The sequence below is a fragment of the Salvelinus alpinus genome, chromosome 2 (genome assembly GCF_045679555.1).
Source record: "Salvelinus alpinus chromosome 2, SLU_Salpinus.1, whole genome shotgun sequence".
In the NCBI taxonomy this organism is placed as follows: Eukaryota; Metazoa; Chordata; class Actinopteri; order Salmoniformes; family Salmonidae; genus Salvelinus; species Salvelinus alpinus.
The window spans coordinates 112,984,532-112,999,247 of NC_092087.1; the positions used below are offsets into that span (position 1 = coordinate 112,984,532).

Here is a 14,716-nt window from a genome sequence, read left to right on the forward strand (position 1 = left end):
AAGTTAAAGGATAGGAGTCAGGGACGTCACTAGAACTAAAATGTTAATTATCCCCCCCTAAATAAATCAATATCAGTCAATATATTTTTTCTGTGATTTCTTTTTTTTGTCAACCGTTTCATCGCATCTTAAACTTCTTACCGGGCCGGCACTAGGGCCGGGGGAGGCTGCTGCTTCACTAGTGACTGTTAGACTTTCTTCAGCAAAGATCCCTGAAAGAAATACTTCGAGAGAGGGGTACCACTACACAGAACTGAACTGGATCAAAGATGGTGGACAGAAATACTAGGAGAGAGGGGTACGCCTACACAGAACTGAACTGAATCAAAGATGGCGGACAGAAATACCAGAAGAGAGGGGTACCCCTGCACAGAACTGAACTGCATCAAAGATGGCGGACAGAAATACTAGGATGGAAGCAAATGTAAGGGATTATAACGTCATAACTAATCATTCCAAAAACATGTACAGTTGACAGGAATGTTAGTTCATGTAGAGACAAACGATTATGCATTTTCTTTATCATAGTTCATTTACGAAAATCGTGATTTAGCCAGCTAGCTGACTAGCTTTATGGGTGTTGTGACATGAGTATGAAATTGTAATTCTGGTTGTTTTAGGGACTCCTGAAACAACCAGCAAACCAGGCTTTCGTTTTGTGTAACAGTGGATGTAAAGAATCTAGCTAGCTGAAGAATTTACTGTAAATTGAATGTACAATTTTGTAAGCTTTCCTTGCTGATATTTACCATGCAGATAGATGAAATCACGTAGCTAGCTATGTTCTTGCTTATTGTGCAGTGGATGATTAAAATCCCTGTATGCCCATGGATGTGTAGCTAGCTATCTAGCCGATCTGTGTATGGACCCAAACGTTTGGTATACATATTAGTTCAGAACCTCAGCTATCACAGACAGTTGTATCAACTTCAAAACAGCCTGAATGACATTAATGAAGCCTATGGATTGAGTAGAATATAATATCATGTTGTGCCAAGGATGCAAGTCGTATATACATGTAGTTATTACCATGCATGAGATCCCCACATTGTAGCCTGTACATTTAATATATTCACTAATCATGTACTCTACCTTGGCAAATAAAGGTGCAGTTTAGGTATGAATGTCTTTGAGATTATTTTTCAGTCATATCCAATACCAGGAGTATCAAATTCCAGTCTTTGAATGACGCTGTGTCTGCATGTATGTATTACAATTCTACACTTCAACAGTGTTTACCAATCTTGGTCCTGGGACATCAATGGTTACACATTGTAACTAATAGACTAGAAACAGGATTTAACTAGTTAATTCATATATACAGAAATATAATGTTAAAAAACAGAACACTACACTTCCTATGCATCATGTAAATACTCTTAACACCGGTTCATCTCAACATCTAATGCCCTTCATCTGCATTGATCTGATAAACACAGGATAGGTGGAGTATTTCATCACATTACACTTAATTTCAACCAGTAGAGAATGTGAAACGCTTTATTGAAAAGCTCATTATCCAAGTGTTATAAATACAGGTTCAATCTGTACTTCAATGCACATCTGTTGTGAATTATAAAAACAGAGGAAGAAAGAGGAGGTGAGAGAGGTGTAAAAGACAGAAAGGGAAAGAGGTAAGCACATAGGAGCAGGGAAGGCAGCACATGATTAATGAATCACAGTGCTACCTAAATATTCTCTCAGTTCATCACAATTACATAATAGTGTCTCTAGTCGGCCCAAAGGTTATCTTAAAAGCAGGTGAGGTGGCGATGATGGGACTGGGGGTTGGCATCCTCTAACATCAAAACATATCTGCAGACGAGAGACAGATGGAGAGAGAGAGCATGTTTAAGCCTTGTGTTTTTATTTTTTATTCTAACATTGTTAGTCATCAATCAGGAGGTGAAATGCAAAACTGACCTGGGATCATTAACTCTGGGACTACTGCATCTATCTGTATTTCAATGTAAAGCATCTCTTTAATAATACTTCCTGTATAATATAAACTGACCTGGGATCATTAACTCTGGGACTACTGCATCTATCTGTATTTCAATGTAAAGCATCTCTTTAATAATACTTCCTGTATAATATAAACTGACCTGGGATCATTAACTCTGGGACTACTGCATCTCTGTCTGTGTTTCAATGTAAAGCATATCTTTAATAATACTTCCTGTATAATATAAACTGACCTGGGATCATTAACTCTGGGACTACTGCATCTATCTGTATTTCAATGTAAAGCATATCTTTAATAATACTTCCTGTATAATATAAACTGACCTGGGATCATTAACTCTGGGACTACTGCATCTCTGTCTGTATTTCAATGTAAAGCATTTCTTTAATAATACTTCCTGTTGACCTGACCAAGTGACCTCTCACATCTGATCATGCTGTGCCCTCTATGTAGCCAGTTCAGATGCAGGAGGGGTTCACCGACACAGCTGATATAACCTAGAGGACTTAGGGAGAAGAGGAGAGAGGGATGAAGAGAAGGAGAGAGACTGTTATTGAGAAAATAAGGTAGTTAAAGCCACAGTGTTCAACAGGAATCTGTGTGTGGCCTCACCTGGTGTCCACACTAAGTGGCTGCAGAGTACTTTATGCTGAAAAACATGAACGGACCCACAAGGACCAACAATATAGCGTAGTTATAGAAATAATGAAGTGTCTTACTATTCTCCATGGTTGGCCCTCTTGCCTATTCTTTGAAGGTGGAAGGAGCCACAGTTATACACCTGAGCCTGCTTACTGCACAACACAATCCATCAATCAGATTGATACATGAGTGTGTAGGTGTGGGTTATAGGGTGTCTAATTGTTCTACATGTTTTCAATATGGGTGATTTAAAACAGCCTGTTTTGTTTTTGCACAGACATCACACCCTTACCTAAACAGCACCCTCACATGAGAAGTAGAAATCAAAGGGAGAGAAACTGTGAATTGAATAACTGCAGTTGACAGCTAAGTAAATGGAAGAATACTCCTATTGCAATTTGAATTAAAAGAGCCTTAGGTTGTGCATAGTGTAGTCTATGGTGTTGCCAGGGAACAGCACCCTCTTAAAAGAGCCTTTGGTTGTGCATAGTGTAGTCTATGGTGTTGCCAGGGAACAGCACCCTCTTTGAAGAAGTAGGAGGTGAAGATCTCCTGCACACGGATTGCCTCTCTTGCTGCGTTGTTGGACCCCATCCTTGAAACATCCTGCAGAGCAGCAGACTCCTCCTCTGGCACACGGCGGCGAGCTGCAGATCCCTTCCTGGTCCTCTTGTCCATCCTCATGAAGTTACGCAGGACACAGGTAACCTTCACACACCTGCATTCCTCCAGGAGGCAGTCCCAGATGACCCTGGTCACCCAACCTTGCAGTGCCCTACACGTTAACTGTAGGCAATCGTTTTGAAGGAATCTCCAGTTACAAGGTATCTGTAGGAATATGGAAGACAATGTCATTATTAGACTTTTACATCAACAGGTCATTGTGGATTACTAAAGTATAATATCCCTGATAACAAATCATGATAACATTGGATTGATAGATGCATGGGCACACATATGTACATGTGTAGCATGTGACAATAACAGGATCATATCAAGGATGGCATCACAAATGAATACATAAATACCTCTTGAAGCTTGATGATGAGTTGATCATTTGAATCAGCTGTGCAGTGCTGAGGCAAAAACAACAATGTGCCTCTGAGTCCCCAGGACTGAGAACCACTGCTCTTCATTGGGACCTCTTCATATGTAGACTGGCTTTCATAGCGCTCTTTATCTGAGGACAGAAAACCTCACAAGAAACAGACTTCATTATAGTCAAATTACACCACACTGAATATTATGTTACTATTATCTCCGTCCTCACTTCTAGGGTCAGGAACTACACAAAAGTACCTGCCCTATCCAGAATAGCCTCCTCTCTCACTGACAGTTGGGGCTGCTATCCTTTCACCCTCCATGGCTGTTAGCTAGCTACCTACAAATGCATTTGGAGTTTGTTTTTTACAGTGATAAATACATCAAGATAGCTAGCTAATATGAAGTTAGACAGCTGATGATATTTAATTCACTTAGCTATCTATCTATACAGATTGGTTACCTATTTAGATGTGATATAAAAGTATTGTGTGAAATTATTTTGATGTTAAAGTATTTAAAATTATTTTGATGTGATATGAAAGTATCATGTGAAATTATTTTGAGGAGTAACGGGGGCAGAGAATCAGCAGTAGAAACAATAACAAAGCGTACTCCCTGCCCGTTGAGAATCGATTCACATTTAGATGGAATATTTGACTATTTTAGCTGCCAGAGCCAGTCTACCTCTGAAAATAACATACAGTCCTTGGACCTTGAGGAGTAACGGGGGCAGCAATCAGCAGTAGAAACAATAACAAAGTGTACTCCCTGCCCGTTTCGGTAAAAAGCTGAGGGATGGGGCTGGAGAAATGCAACCATCCATGATACCAACATTATAGTTTTAACCATGTTTTGAGGATATACAGTGTTTGTTTATATTTACTGACAAACATTGGAGTAAAAAAAGCTCATATTTGGGTTCTGATGGGGTACAACAGTTGAACTAACCTCATGAGGCATTTATAAGTGAATTCTTAAAGAAACAATGGGTACATATCAATAATGTATAAGTCCGCAAATGGATGTAACAACTACTGATTGCCCCTTTAAAACTACATATTGGGCTAATCTAATAAGAGATATTGAGGACCACAGTATTTCAGGCATTGTCTTTGGATGCATTTGATTGATGTTCTACACGTTACAGTGTAGCTTCAGCCATTCCTACAGAACATTAAAGTGTAGAACCCCTTTACTGCATATTGGTTCAACGACTGCAGAGACGGTACTTACTGGTGTTAAACAGATCTCCAACCTCCTCTTCTTCCTCCAATGTGACAGTAATCTCCCCCTCCTCTTTCACTCCAAAAACTGCATCCTCCTCTCCTTTTACTGTAACTTCCTCCTCTTTCACGGTAACAGCCACAGCCTCACCCTCTACGTGTTTTAATATTGTAACAGCCTCCTCTTCCTTCTCCTCTTTCACTCTGAACGCGTCTTCCTCTTCTTTCACTGTAACATCCTCCTCTTTCTCTTCCTCCTCTTCTTTTACTGTAACATCCTCCTCCTCTTTCACTCTGAACGCATCTTCCTCTTCTTTCACTGAAACGTCTTTCTCTTCTTCTTTCACGGTAACAGCCTCACCCTCTACTTCTGGTTTTACTGTTCACCCTCTACTTGTTTTTGTATTGAAACAGCCTCCTCTTCCTCCTCCTCTTTCACGAAAGCTTCTTTCTCCGTCTCTTCTTCTTTCACGGTAACAGCCTCACCCTCTACTTCTGGTTTTACTGTTCACCCTCTACTTGTTTTTGTATTGAAACAGCCTCCTCTTCCTCCTCCTCTTTCACGAAAGCTCCTTTCTCCGTCCAGCAGATCTCATCTTCTTTAGCAGGAGGAGAGTAGCTTAGTGAACTCATGGTCGGAGATGTTAGCTAGCTAGCATTAGCGACTAGCCTAGTTCTAAGCTAACTTAGCAAACCAGCTAGCTGACAAACAACGTAAATATATAATTAAATGGGCCAACATGTACATACGACAGAAGTGTGTTTAATACACAGCGACTAATATACACCAAAACAGTGTAAAGAGGGTGAATGTTGTAGCTATGTTTGCTAGAAAGCTACCGAGGTGTCTGACTAGCTGTTATTGTTGAAGAAGCGTCCCGTCCACTTGATTATACGTCACACTGGCAGCGTCGCCTGAATCTAAAAGACGCACATCGCCATCTGCTGACTGGAGTGGGTAACGCAGTTGAGGAACCAAAAGTTTATTTTTCATTTATTTCATAAAAGTGTAATCTAACCAAAGTCTTGCAGATGTTTACATGGTTTGACACACCTGCCAGGTGATTCACTTCTAACCGAAGTCTTGCAGGTGTTTACATGGTTTGACACACCTGCCAGGTGATTCACTTCTAACCGAAGTCTTGCAGGTGTTTACATGGTTTGACACACCTGCCAGTTGATTCACTTCTAACCGAAGTCTTGCATGTGTTTACATGGTTTGACACATCTGCCAGGTGATTCACTTCTAACCGAAGTCTTGCAGGTGTTTACATGGTTTGACACATCTTCCAGGTGATTAAAAATCTAATTTCAGTACCAGTGTATTATATATATATATTTTCACCAATGTCATGAAATCCAATTGCAACTCCTCGGGGGAGAGGCGAAGGTCGAGAGCCATGCGTCCTCCGAAACACGACCCTGCCAAGCCGCACTGCACATCTTGACACACTGCTCGCTTAACCTGGAAGTGATACTGCCTGGATTAGAACCATAAAATGATGGAGCTGATGATCATTAGATTAGAACCAGGGACTGTAGTTACGCCTCTAGTTTCGCCAATGACAAGCATACCCATTACATGATGCAGCCACCACCATGCTTGAAAATATGTAGTCAGTGATGTGTTGAATTTGCCCCAAACATAACGCTTTTGTATTCAGGATATAAAGTTAATTGCTTTGCCACATTGTTTTTCAGTATTACTTTAGTGCCTCATTGCAAACAGAATGCATGTTTTGGAATATTTGTATTCTATACAGGCTTCCATCTTTTCACTCTGTCATTTAGGTTAGTATTGTGGAGTAACTACAATGTTGTTGATCCATTCTCAGTTTTCTCCTATCACAATCATTAAACACTAACTATTTTAAAGTCACCATTGGCCTCATGGTGAAATCCCTGAGCGGTTTCCTTCCTCTCCAGCAACTGAATTAGTGACTGGGTATATTGATACACCATCTAAAGTGTAATTAATAACTTCACCATGCTCAAAGGGATATTCAATGTCTGCTTTTTTTTACCCATTTACCAATAGGTGCACTTCTTTGCGAGGCATTGGAAAACCTCCCTGGTCTTTGTGGTTGAATCTGTGTTTGAAATTCACTGCTCGACTGAGGCACATTACAGATAATTGTATGTGTGGGGTACAGAGATGAGGTAGTCATTCAGACATCATGTTAAACACTATTATTGCACACAGAGTGAGTCCCTGCAACTTATTATGTGACTTGTTAAGCAACATCTTTACTCCTGAACTTATTTAGGCTTTAAATTACATTTGTAAACATTTCCAAAAACATAATTCCACTTTGACATTATGGGGTATTGAATCCATTTAACCCCAGTATCTCTACTTGCACATTCATCTTCTGCTATTCACATTCACATTCCCTACCATTCCAGTGTTTAATTGCTATATTGTAATTACTTCGCCACCATGGTCTATTTATTGCCTAACCTCTCTTATCCTACCTTATTTGCACATGCTGTATATAGATTTTTCTACTGTATAATTGATTGTATGTTTGTTTATTCCATGTGTAACTCTGTGTTGTTGTATGTGTCATTGCAAATGAGAACTTCTTCTCAACTAGTCTACCTGGTTAAATAAAGGTGAAATAAAAATACATTTTAAATTCAGGATGTAACACAACAACATGTGGGACCAGTCAAGGGGTGTGAATACTTTCTGAAGTCTCTGTATATATAAAACTCCCCCCACCCAGCAATCTAATAGCATCAGTAAAATCTGTTGAAATAAAACCACAGATAAATATACCTAACATAGTACAATCTAATAGCATCAGTCAAATCTGTTGAAATAAAACCACAGATAAATATACCTAACATAGTACAATCTAATAGCATCAGTCAAATCTGTTGAAATAAAACCACAGATAAATATACCTAACATAGTACATCTATTAAACAATACATCACAATACATCAGAAATAGTTACACATTATAGAGACCCATTCCTGGATGTACAGGTCTGTTGGATAAACCTTCAGAAATAGTTACACATTATAGAGATCCATTCATGGATGTACAGGTCTGTTGGATAAACCTTCAGAAATGTCCGCTGCTGATTTCTTCCAGGTGTCCATAGCGGACACCCTGGTCCTGTGAATCCTGGCCGTGGACAAATTCTCAGTCAGAAACATAAGTCAGAACACAGCCTCTCTATTCTCTCATGTGTTTTCAGGTCCTCTGACTGGGAAAATGTCTTTTCACAATGAGAGCAGTGGTATGTTGTCTCCTCCTGTGTATTAGTATGTTGGAAAGGCTTCTCTCCTGTGTGTGTTCTCTCATGCGTTTTCAGACTCCCTGACCACCTAAAACTCTTTTCACACTGGGAACATTGGAAAGGTTTTTCTCCTGTGTGTGTTCTCTCATGTGTTTTCAGATACCTTGACCACCCAAAACTCTTTCCACAGTGAAAACAGTGATACGGCTTTTCTCCTGTGTGTATTCTCTCATGCATTTTCAGACTCTTTGACAACCTAAAACTCTTTCCACAGTGAGAACAGTGATACGGCTTTTCTCCTGTGTGTATCCTCTCATGCGTTTTCAGACTCCCTGACAACCTAAAACTCTTTCCACAGTGAGAACAGTGATACGGCTTTTCTCCTGTGTGTATTCTCTCATGCGTTTTCAGACTCACTAACCACCTAAAACTCTTTCCACAGTGAGAACAGTGGTAGGGCTTTTCTCCTGTATGTATTCTCTCATGCGTTTTCAGACTCCCTGACCACCTAAAACTCTTTCCACAGTGGGAGCAGTGGTGTTGGTTAGGCGTCTCTGGGTCTGTTTCCTCTGAGGAACTCTTCCCGCTGTCAGAGTCTGGTCTCTCTCCTGCCAAAAGACAAACAGATTATTTAGTTAAACAGAGAGACCTGAATGAAGCCTGTATTAAATAAAATTGTCTTCCTATGAGGTTTAATCTAGGCTAAATCCCTCAATAACCTGAGGTCAGTCTTCACAACATTACATCATTAAAAATAAACTTGGTGACGGTGAGATTTAAAAACGAATGATGTAGAGCTCCAAATCTAATCTATCAGGGAATGTCATGATGTCATAATAAGAGCTCTATAATAATAGATAATGTCATGGTTACAGGCTGAGCAGAGCTCTATAATAATAGATCATGTCATGTTTATAGGCTGAGCAGAGCTCTATAATAATAGATAATGTCATGTTTATAGGCTGAGCAGAGCTCTATAATAATAGATAATGTCATGTTTATAGGCTGAACAGAGCTCTATAATAATAGATCATGTCATGTTTATAGGCTGAGCAGAGCTCTATAATAATAGATAATGTCATGTTTTAGGCTGAACAGAGATTTATAATAATAGATAATGTCATGTTTACAGGCTGAGCAGAGCTCTATAATAATAGATAATGTCATGTTTATAGGCTGAGCAGAGCTCTATAATAATAAATAATGTCATGTTTATAGGCTGAGCAGAGCTCTATAATAATAGATAATGTCATGTTTATAGGCTGAGCAGAGCTCTATAATAATAGATAATGTCATGTTTATAGGCTGAGCAGAGCTCTATAATAATAGATAATGTCATGTTTATAGGCTGAACAGAGCTCTATAATAATAGATAATGTCATGTTTTAGGCTGAACAGAGATCTATAATAATAGATAATGTCATGTTTACAGGCTGAGCAGAGCTCTATAATAATAGATCATGTCATGTTTATAGGCTGAGCAGAGATCTATAATAATAGATAATGTCATGTTTATAGGCTGAACAGAGATCTATAATAATAGATAATGTCATGTTTATAGGCTGAACAGAGCTCTATAATAATAGATAATGTCATGTTTTAGGCTGAACAGAGATCTATAATAATAGATAATGTCATGTTTACAGGCTGAGCAGAGCTCTATAATAATAGATAATGTCATGTTTACAGGCTGAGCAGAGCTCTATAATAATAGATAATGTCATGTTTATAGGCTGAGCAGAGCTCTATAATAATAGATAATGTCATGTTTACAGGCTGAACAGAGATGGTTGTTTGCCATTCTGTGAGACAATTAAGTTGTGATTTTGTGGTGGGGGGGGACTCTGATGGTATACACATGTTACAGTTAAGCAATAAGACCCGAGGAAGTGTGGTATATGGCCAATATAGCATGGTTAAAGACTGTCCTTAAGCACGACGCAACGCAGAGTGCCTGGATACAGCCCTTAGCCGTGGTATATTGGCCATATATCACAAACCCCTGGGGTGGATTATTGCAATTATAAACTGGTTACCAACGTAATTAGAACAGTAAAAATACATGTTTTGTCATACCCATGGTATACGGCCTGATATACCACGGCTGTCAGCCAATCAGCATTCAGGGCTTTAACCACCCATTTTAAAATGTAGCTTTAACATTATATTATCACATAAATTCCTATAGTACAGAACAACATTTTCAAGTATAGAATTTCAGTAGCATGCTGCTTAAAAACCACACATTCATTAAAAACCTTTAGAGAGTTAGAGCCCGTTTTTAAGACAGTACTTACTGGTGGTAATCAGATCTCCTGACTCCTCTGTCAATATGACCGTTATCTCTCCCTCTTTCTCCTTCTTCACTCCAAAAACTGCATCCTCCTCTTTCTCTTCCTCCTCCTCTTCTTTTACTGTAACATCCTCCTCTTTCACTCTGAACGAGTCTTCCTCTTCCTTCACTGTAACGTCTTTCTCTTCTTCTTTCACTGTAACAGCCTCACCCTCTACCTCTTGTTTTACTGTGACAACCTCTTCTTCCTTCTCCTCTTTCACGACAATGTTCAGCCCCAGAGCTTCTTTCTCCGTCCAGCAGACCTCTTCTTTAACAAGAGTGGGGATGTTTAGGGAGCTCATGGTCGGAGATGTTAGCTAGCTAGTTAGCATTAGCGACTAGCCTAGCGCTAGGCAAATTTAAGACATCTGCCTGACTAACAACGTAAATATGAAAATAAATGGGGCAACTCGCTATAAAACAGGAGTATGTCTAAAACACATAGGCAAATATGCACTGAAACAGTCTAAAAAGCTTGAATGTTTAGGCCATGTCGCCTAGCAAGCTACTGAAGTGACTGACTCGCTGTTGTTGTTGAAGTGTCCCGTCCACTAGATTATACGTCACACTGGCAGCATCGTCATCAGCTGACTGGAGTGGGTAACGCAGTATAAGGAAATGTTTATTTTATTTCCTGACAAAAAATTGTATTTTAAAATGTATTTCATTAAATAATATTATATTGATACGTCCAAAGGAAAGCATGTGTTGATTGATTAGTGAAGATGTGTAATGAATGAGAATTTAAACTTTACATCTAACGCTGCATTTAAGGCAATGTCATATTCATTCAGTCAAACAAACGCTCTGCAGCATTGATCTACGTTCTATGAAAGCTGCTGGGAGCAAACTGGAGAATAGCTAGAGGAAAACAACACTAACTGTGCATCCCCAGGCCCTGGTATATCACCAGACTGCAAACAAACCTAACTGCATGCATAGTCCCTGGTATATCACCAGACTGTACAAACCTAACTGCATCCACAGTCCCTGGTATATCACCAGACTGTACAAACCTAACTGCATCCCCAGGCCCTGATATATCACCAGACTGCATACAAACCTAACTGCATCCTCAGTCCCTGGTATATCACCAGACTGCATCCCCAGACCCTGGTATATCACCAGACTGCATACAAACCTAACTGCATCCCCAGTCCCTGGTATATCACCAGACTGCATACAAACCTAACTGCATCCCCAGTCCCTGGTATATCACCAGACTGCTGTGACAACCCTCCCACTCTGTCTGCAGAATTCTTTCTCTTTGCTCTTGTTTTCCTTAATAGGATGTCGGTGGGCGGAGCCGGGAGGGTCTTCAGTGAAATGGGACACACCTGGGCTCGGGTGTGTCCCAGGATAAATGCACCTCTTCCCCAGTCATTGAGGAGACTCTGTCCATGCAGACACAGACAGATTTTGGTTGTTTGGGCTCGGGTGTGTCCCAGGATAAATGCACCTCTTCCCCAGTCATTGAGGAGACTCCATGCAGACACAGACAGATTTTGGTTGTTTGGGCTCGGGTGTGTCCCAGGATAAATGCACCTCTTCCCCAGTCATTGAGGAGACTCTCTCCATGCAGACACAGACAGATTTTGGTTGTTTGCGTTGGCACCTTTTCAACACCCCTCATTATCACATGTAAACACGCGACCAATCACTTACACTACTGACTAAACACACACCAGTGTTAATTGTATTTACTTTACTTCAGTTAATAAATATATTTTGTTATTCTTTATCTCCCCGTTGTCTCACTTTTTGTCACGGTCTTCGAGCCGGTTCGTGACACTATGGTCAGCAAGCTGGAGCCCAACTAATGGAGACCAGTTAGAACCCAACTAACAAAACCCAACTAAAACATGACTGCAGATCAAAAGAGACATACAGAATAATGGCAGGGAAAATCCCCAACATCCAAAATAGATAGATTCCATGATGGTGAAACAAAGCTTCCTGAAGCATTGACGCTTTACAGCCAATAGTCTCAAAAATAGGTTCATCACTCAAGGCTTTGAGCAACACAGAATTTAGAACAGCCACATTATTATATGACGTCCCACACCGTAGCAGCATAGCCTTTATGTCATTATTATAGATGACGTCCCACACCGTAGCAGCATAGCCTTTATGTCATTATTATAGATGACATCCCACACCGTAGCAGCATAGCCTTTATGTCATTATTATAGATGACGTCCCACACCGTAGCAGCATAGCCTTTATGTCATTATTATAGATGACGTCCCACACCGTAGCAGCATAGCCTTTATGCCATTATTATAGATGACATCCCACACCGTAGCAGCATAGCCTTTATGTCATTATTATAGATGACGTCCCACACCGTAGCAGCATAGCCTTTATGTCATTATTATAGATGACATCCCACACCGTAGCAGCATAGCCTTTATGTCATTATTATAGATGACATCCCACACCGTAGCAGCATAGCCTTTATGTCATTATTATAGATGACGTCCCACACCGTAGCAGCATAGCCTTTATGTCATTATTATAGATGACGTCCTACACCGTAGCAGCATAGCCTTTATGTCATTATTATAGATGACGTCCCACACCGTAGCAGCATAGCCTTTATGTCATTATTATAGATGACGTCCCACACCGTAGCAGCATAGCCTTTATGTCATTATTATAGATGACATCCCACACCGTAGCAGCATAGCCTTTATGTCATTATTATAGATGACGTCCCACACCGTAGCAGCATAGCCTTTATGTCATTTACTAAACCACTGGCTGTGTTTGAGAGCATCAAATCCATGCTGCATTGTGGGTAAATGGTGACTGGCTGACTGATTTATAAATAATAATGTAGTTATTTATGATGTAAGGTGATTTGTAGATCAGTCAGTCGCCTGCAGTGTCGAACCAGCCCAATACCAAACCAATCAGGTGGTTGTTCGATGAAATTAATCTCCAGACGTCATTGATCACGTGCTGCTGATAAAGTGATACAGGCATCAGCACACTGCTTTGAAGTTTAATGCTTTCAAGGCCTCGTAGCTCCGGTATCAAACGTAACATCCCCATCGAAAAGTTGAAGAACTTTTCAAGAACGCACCAGAGCCCACCGTGCTAACGGGTTCCCACTAGATAACACAACCACACAGTTAATGAAAAGCATGAGGTGAAGCTTGAGCTAGATATCAACCTATCGAGCTAGTGTGACCTTCCTGGTCTCTCAAGTCAGTGAGTCAACACAGGAAGGAGCAATGGATGGATAGTTCATTTATTTCCAAAGCTGCAATGATGGGACACACACAGTATGGATGAATGATCAGTAGTGACGGGATATAAATAGCACTCCCACAGCAATTCTATATTAATCTGCCCTATAATATACTAACAAAAAAACTATTGAAATGTCTATCAAAGTCATTGTGATCGTATAGTGGATTTAACAATTCTTACTAATTCCTAATTTACTATAATAAAATAAATACATTGTTTCCATGTGTCTCATATTCACTACATCAGAATAAACTGTCATCCATTTTAGTATCAAAATATATCAAATTAACCTGGAAAATGACTCAATGTCCCCCTCTGGTGGCGAGGAAGTATAATACACCTAAACTAACAAAACCGGCCAAATAAACTGTCTGGTGTTCATGAGTTTATAAAACATATACTTTATACATTTGTCATAAATGACCTGCATTGATGAGACACACAGTGTGGATGAACGATCAGTAGTCGACAGGGTAAAAATAGCACTCCTAAAGAAGATGCATTTTCCAGTTAGATACCAACTTGAAAGAGGGAACTTTAGCATAAAACCCACATGGAAAACTGAGATTCGGCAAATAACATATAAAGAGAGGCTTACCTGACACCAAACCAACAACAGTAGTTACTAAAAGATAAATTGCTAATGTATGATTTAAAAGGTGGATTTTATGATGTAATGTCAACTTTATATATTTCTATCCCAGGACCACTCAATTTTGAACTCACCCACAGCAATTCTCCATAAATCTGCTGTGGATTACCCAGAATCCCGAAATAAATTAATACATATGTGATAATTCAAAAACATAACTGGTTGTGCTTATAGGGAACCAGATCGTGAACACAACTAAGTTACTAAGTCTTTAACCACACTGTATTGTTACACTGGTGAGTAAAAACTCATGCTTCCTACACGAACTTTTTGTCTGAACATTATAATATATAATTTACGTCACACTAGCGTCATTGTCTTCAAGTCGCACATCTCCATCGCAGT

At 39.8% G+C, this 14,716-nt stretch overlaps 2 protein-coding genes across 5 annotated transcripts in view; one reads left to right on the plus strand and one right to left on the minus strand.

Moving 5' to 3' along the window:
* LOC139549612 (zinc finger protein 664-like) overlaps positions 1-14,716 on the plus strand; it is a 438,201-nt gene that overhangs the window by 209,234 nt on the left and 214,251 nt on the right. The window lies entirely within an intron of this gene.
* Positions 1-14,716, minus strand: part of LOC139549671 (uncharacterized) — a 520,909-nt gene that overhangs the window by 185,950 nt on the left and 320,243 nt on the right. For 2 of the 4 annotated variants that reach the window (XM_071360357.1, XM_071360352.1), the window contains exon 2: positions 3,637-3,803. In XM_071360357.1, the coding sequence (XP_071216458.1) occupies positions 3,637-3,803 (167 nt within the window). Of the gene's footprint in view, positions 1-1,486; positions 1,816-2,371; positions 3,437-3,636; positions 3,804-14,716 lie in introns of those variants that run through there. The other 2 variants (XM_071360344.1, XM_071360339.1) reach the window with 2 other exon arrangements.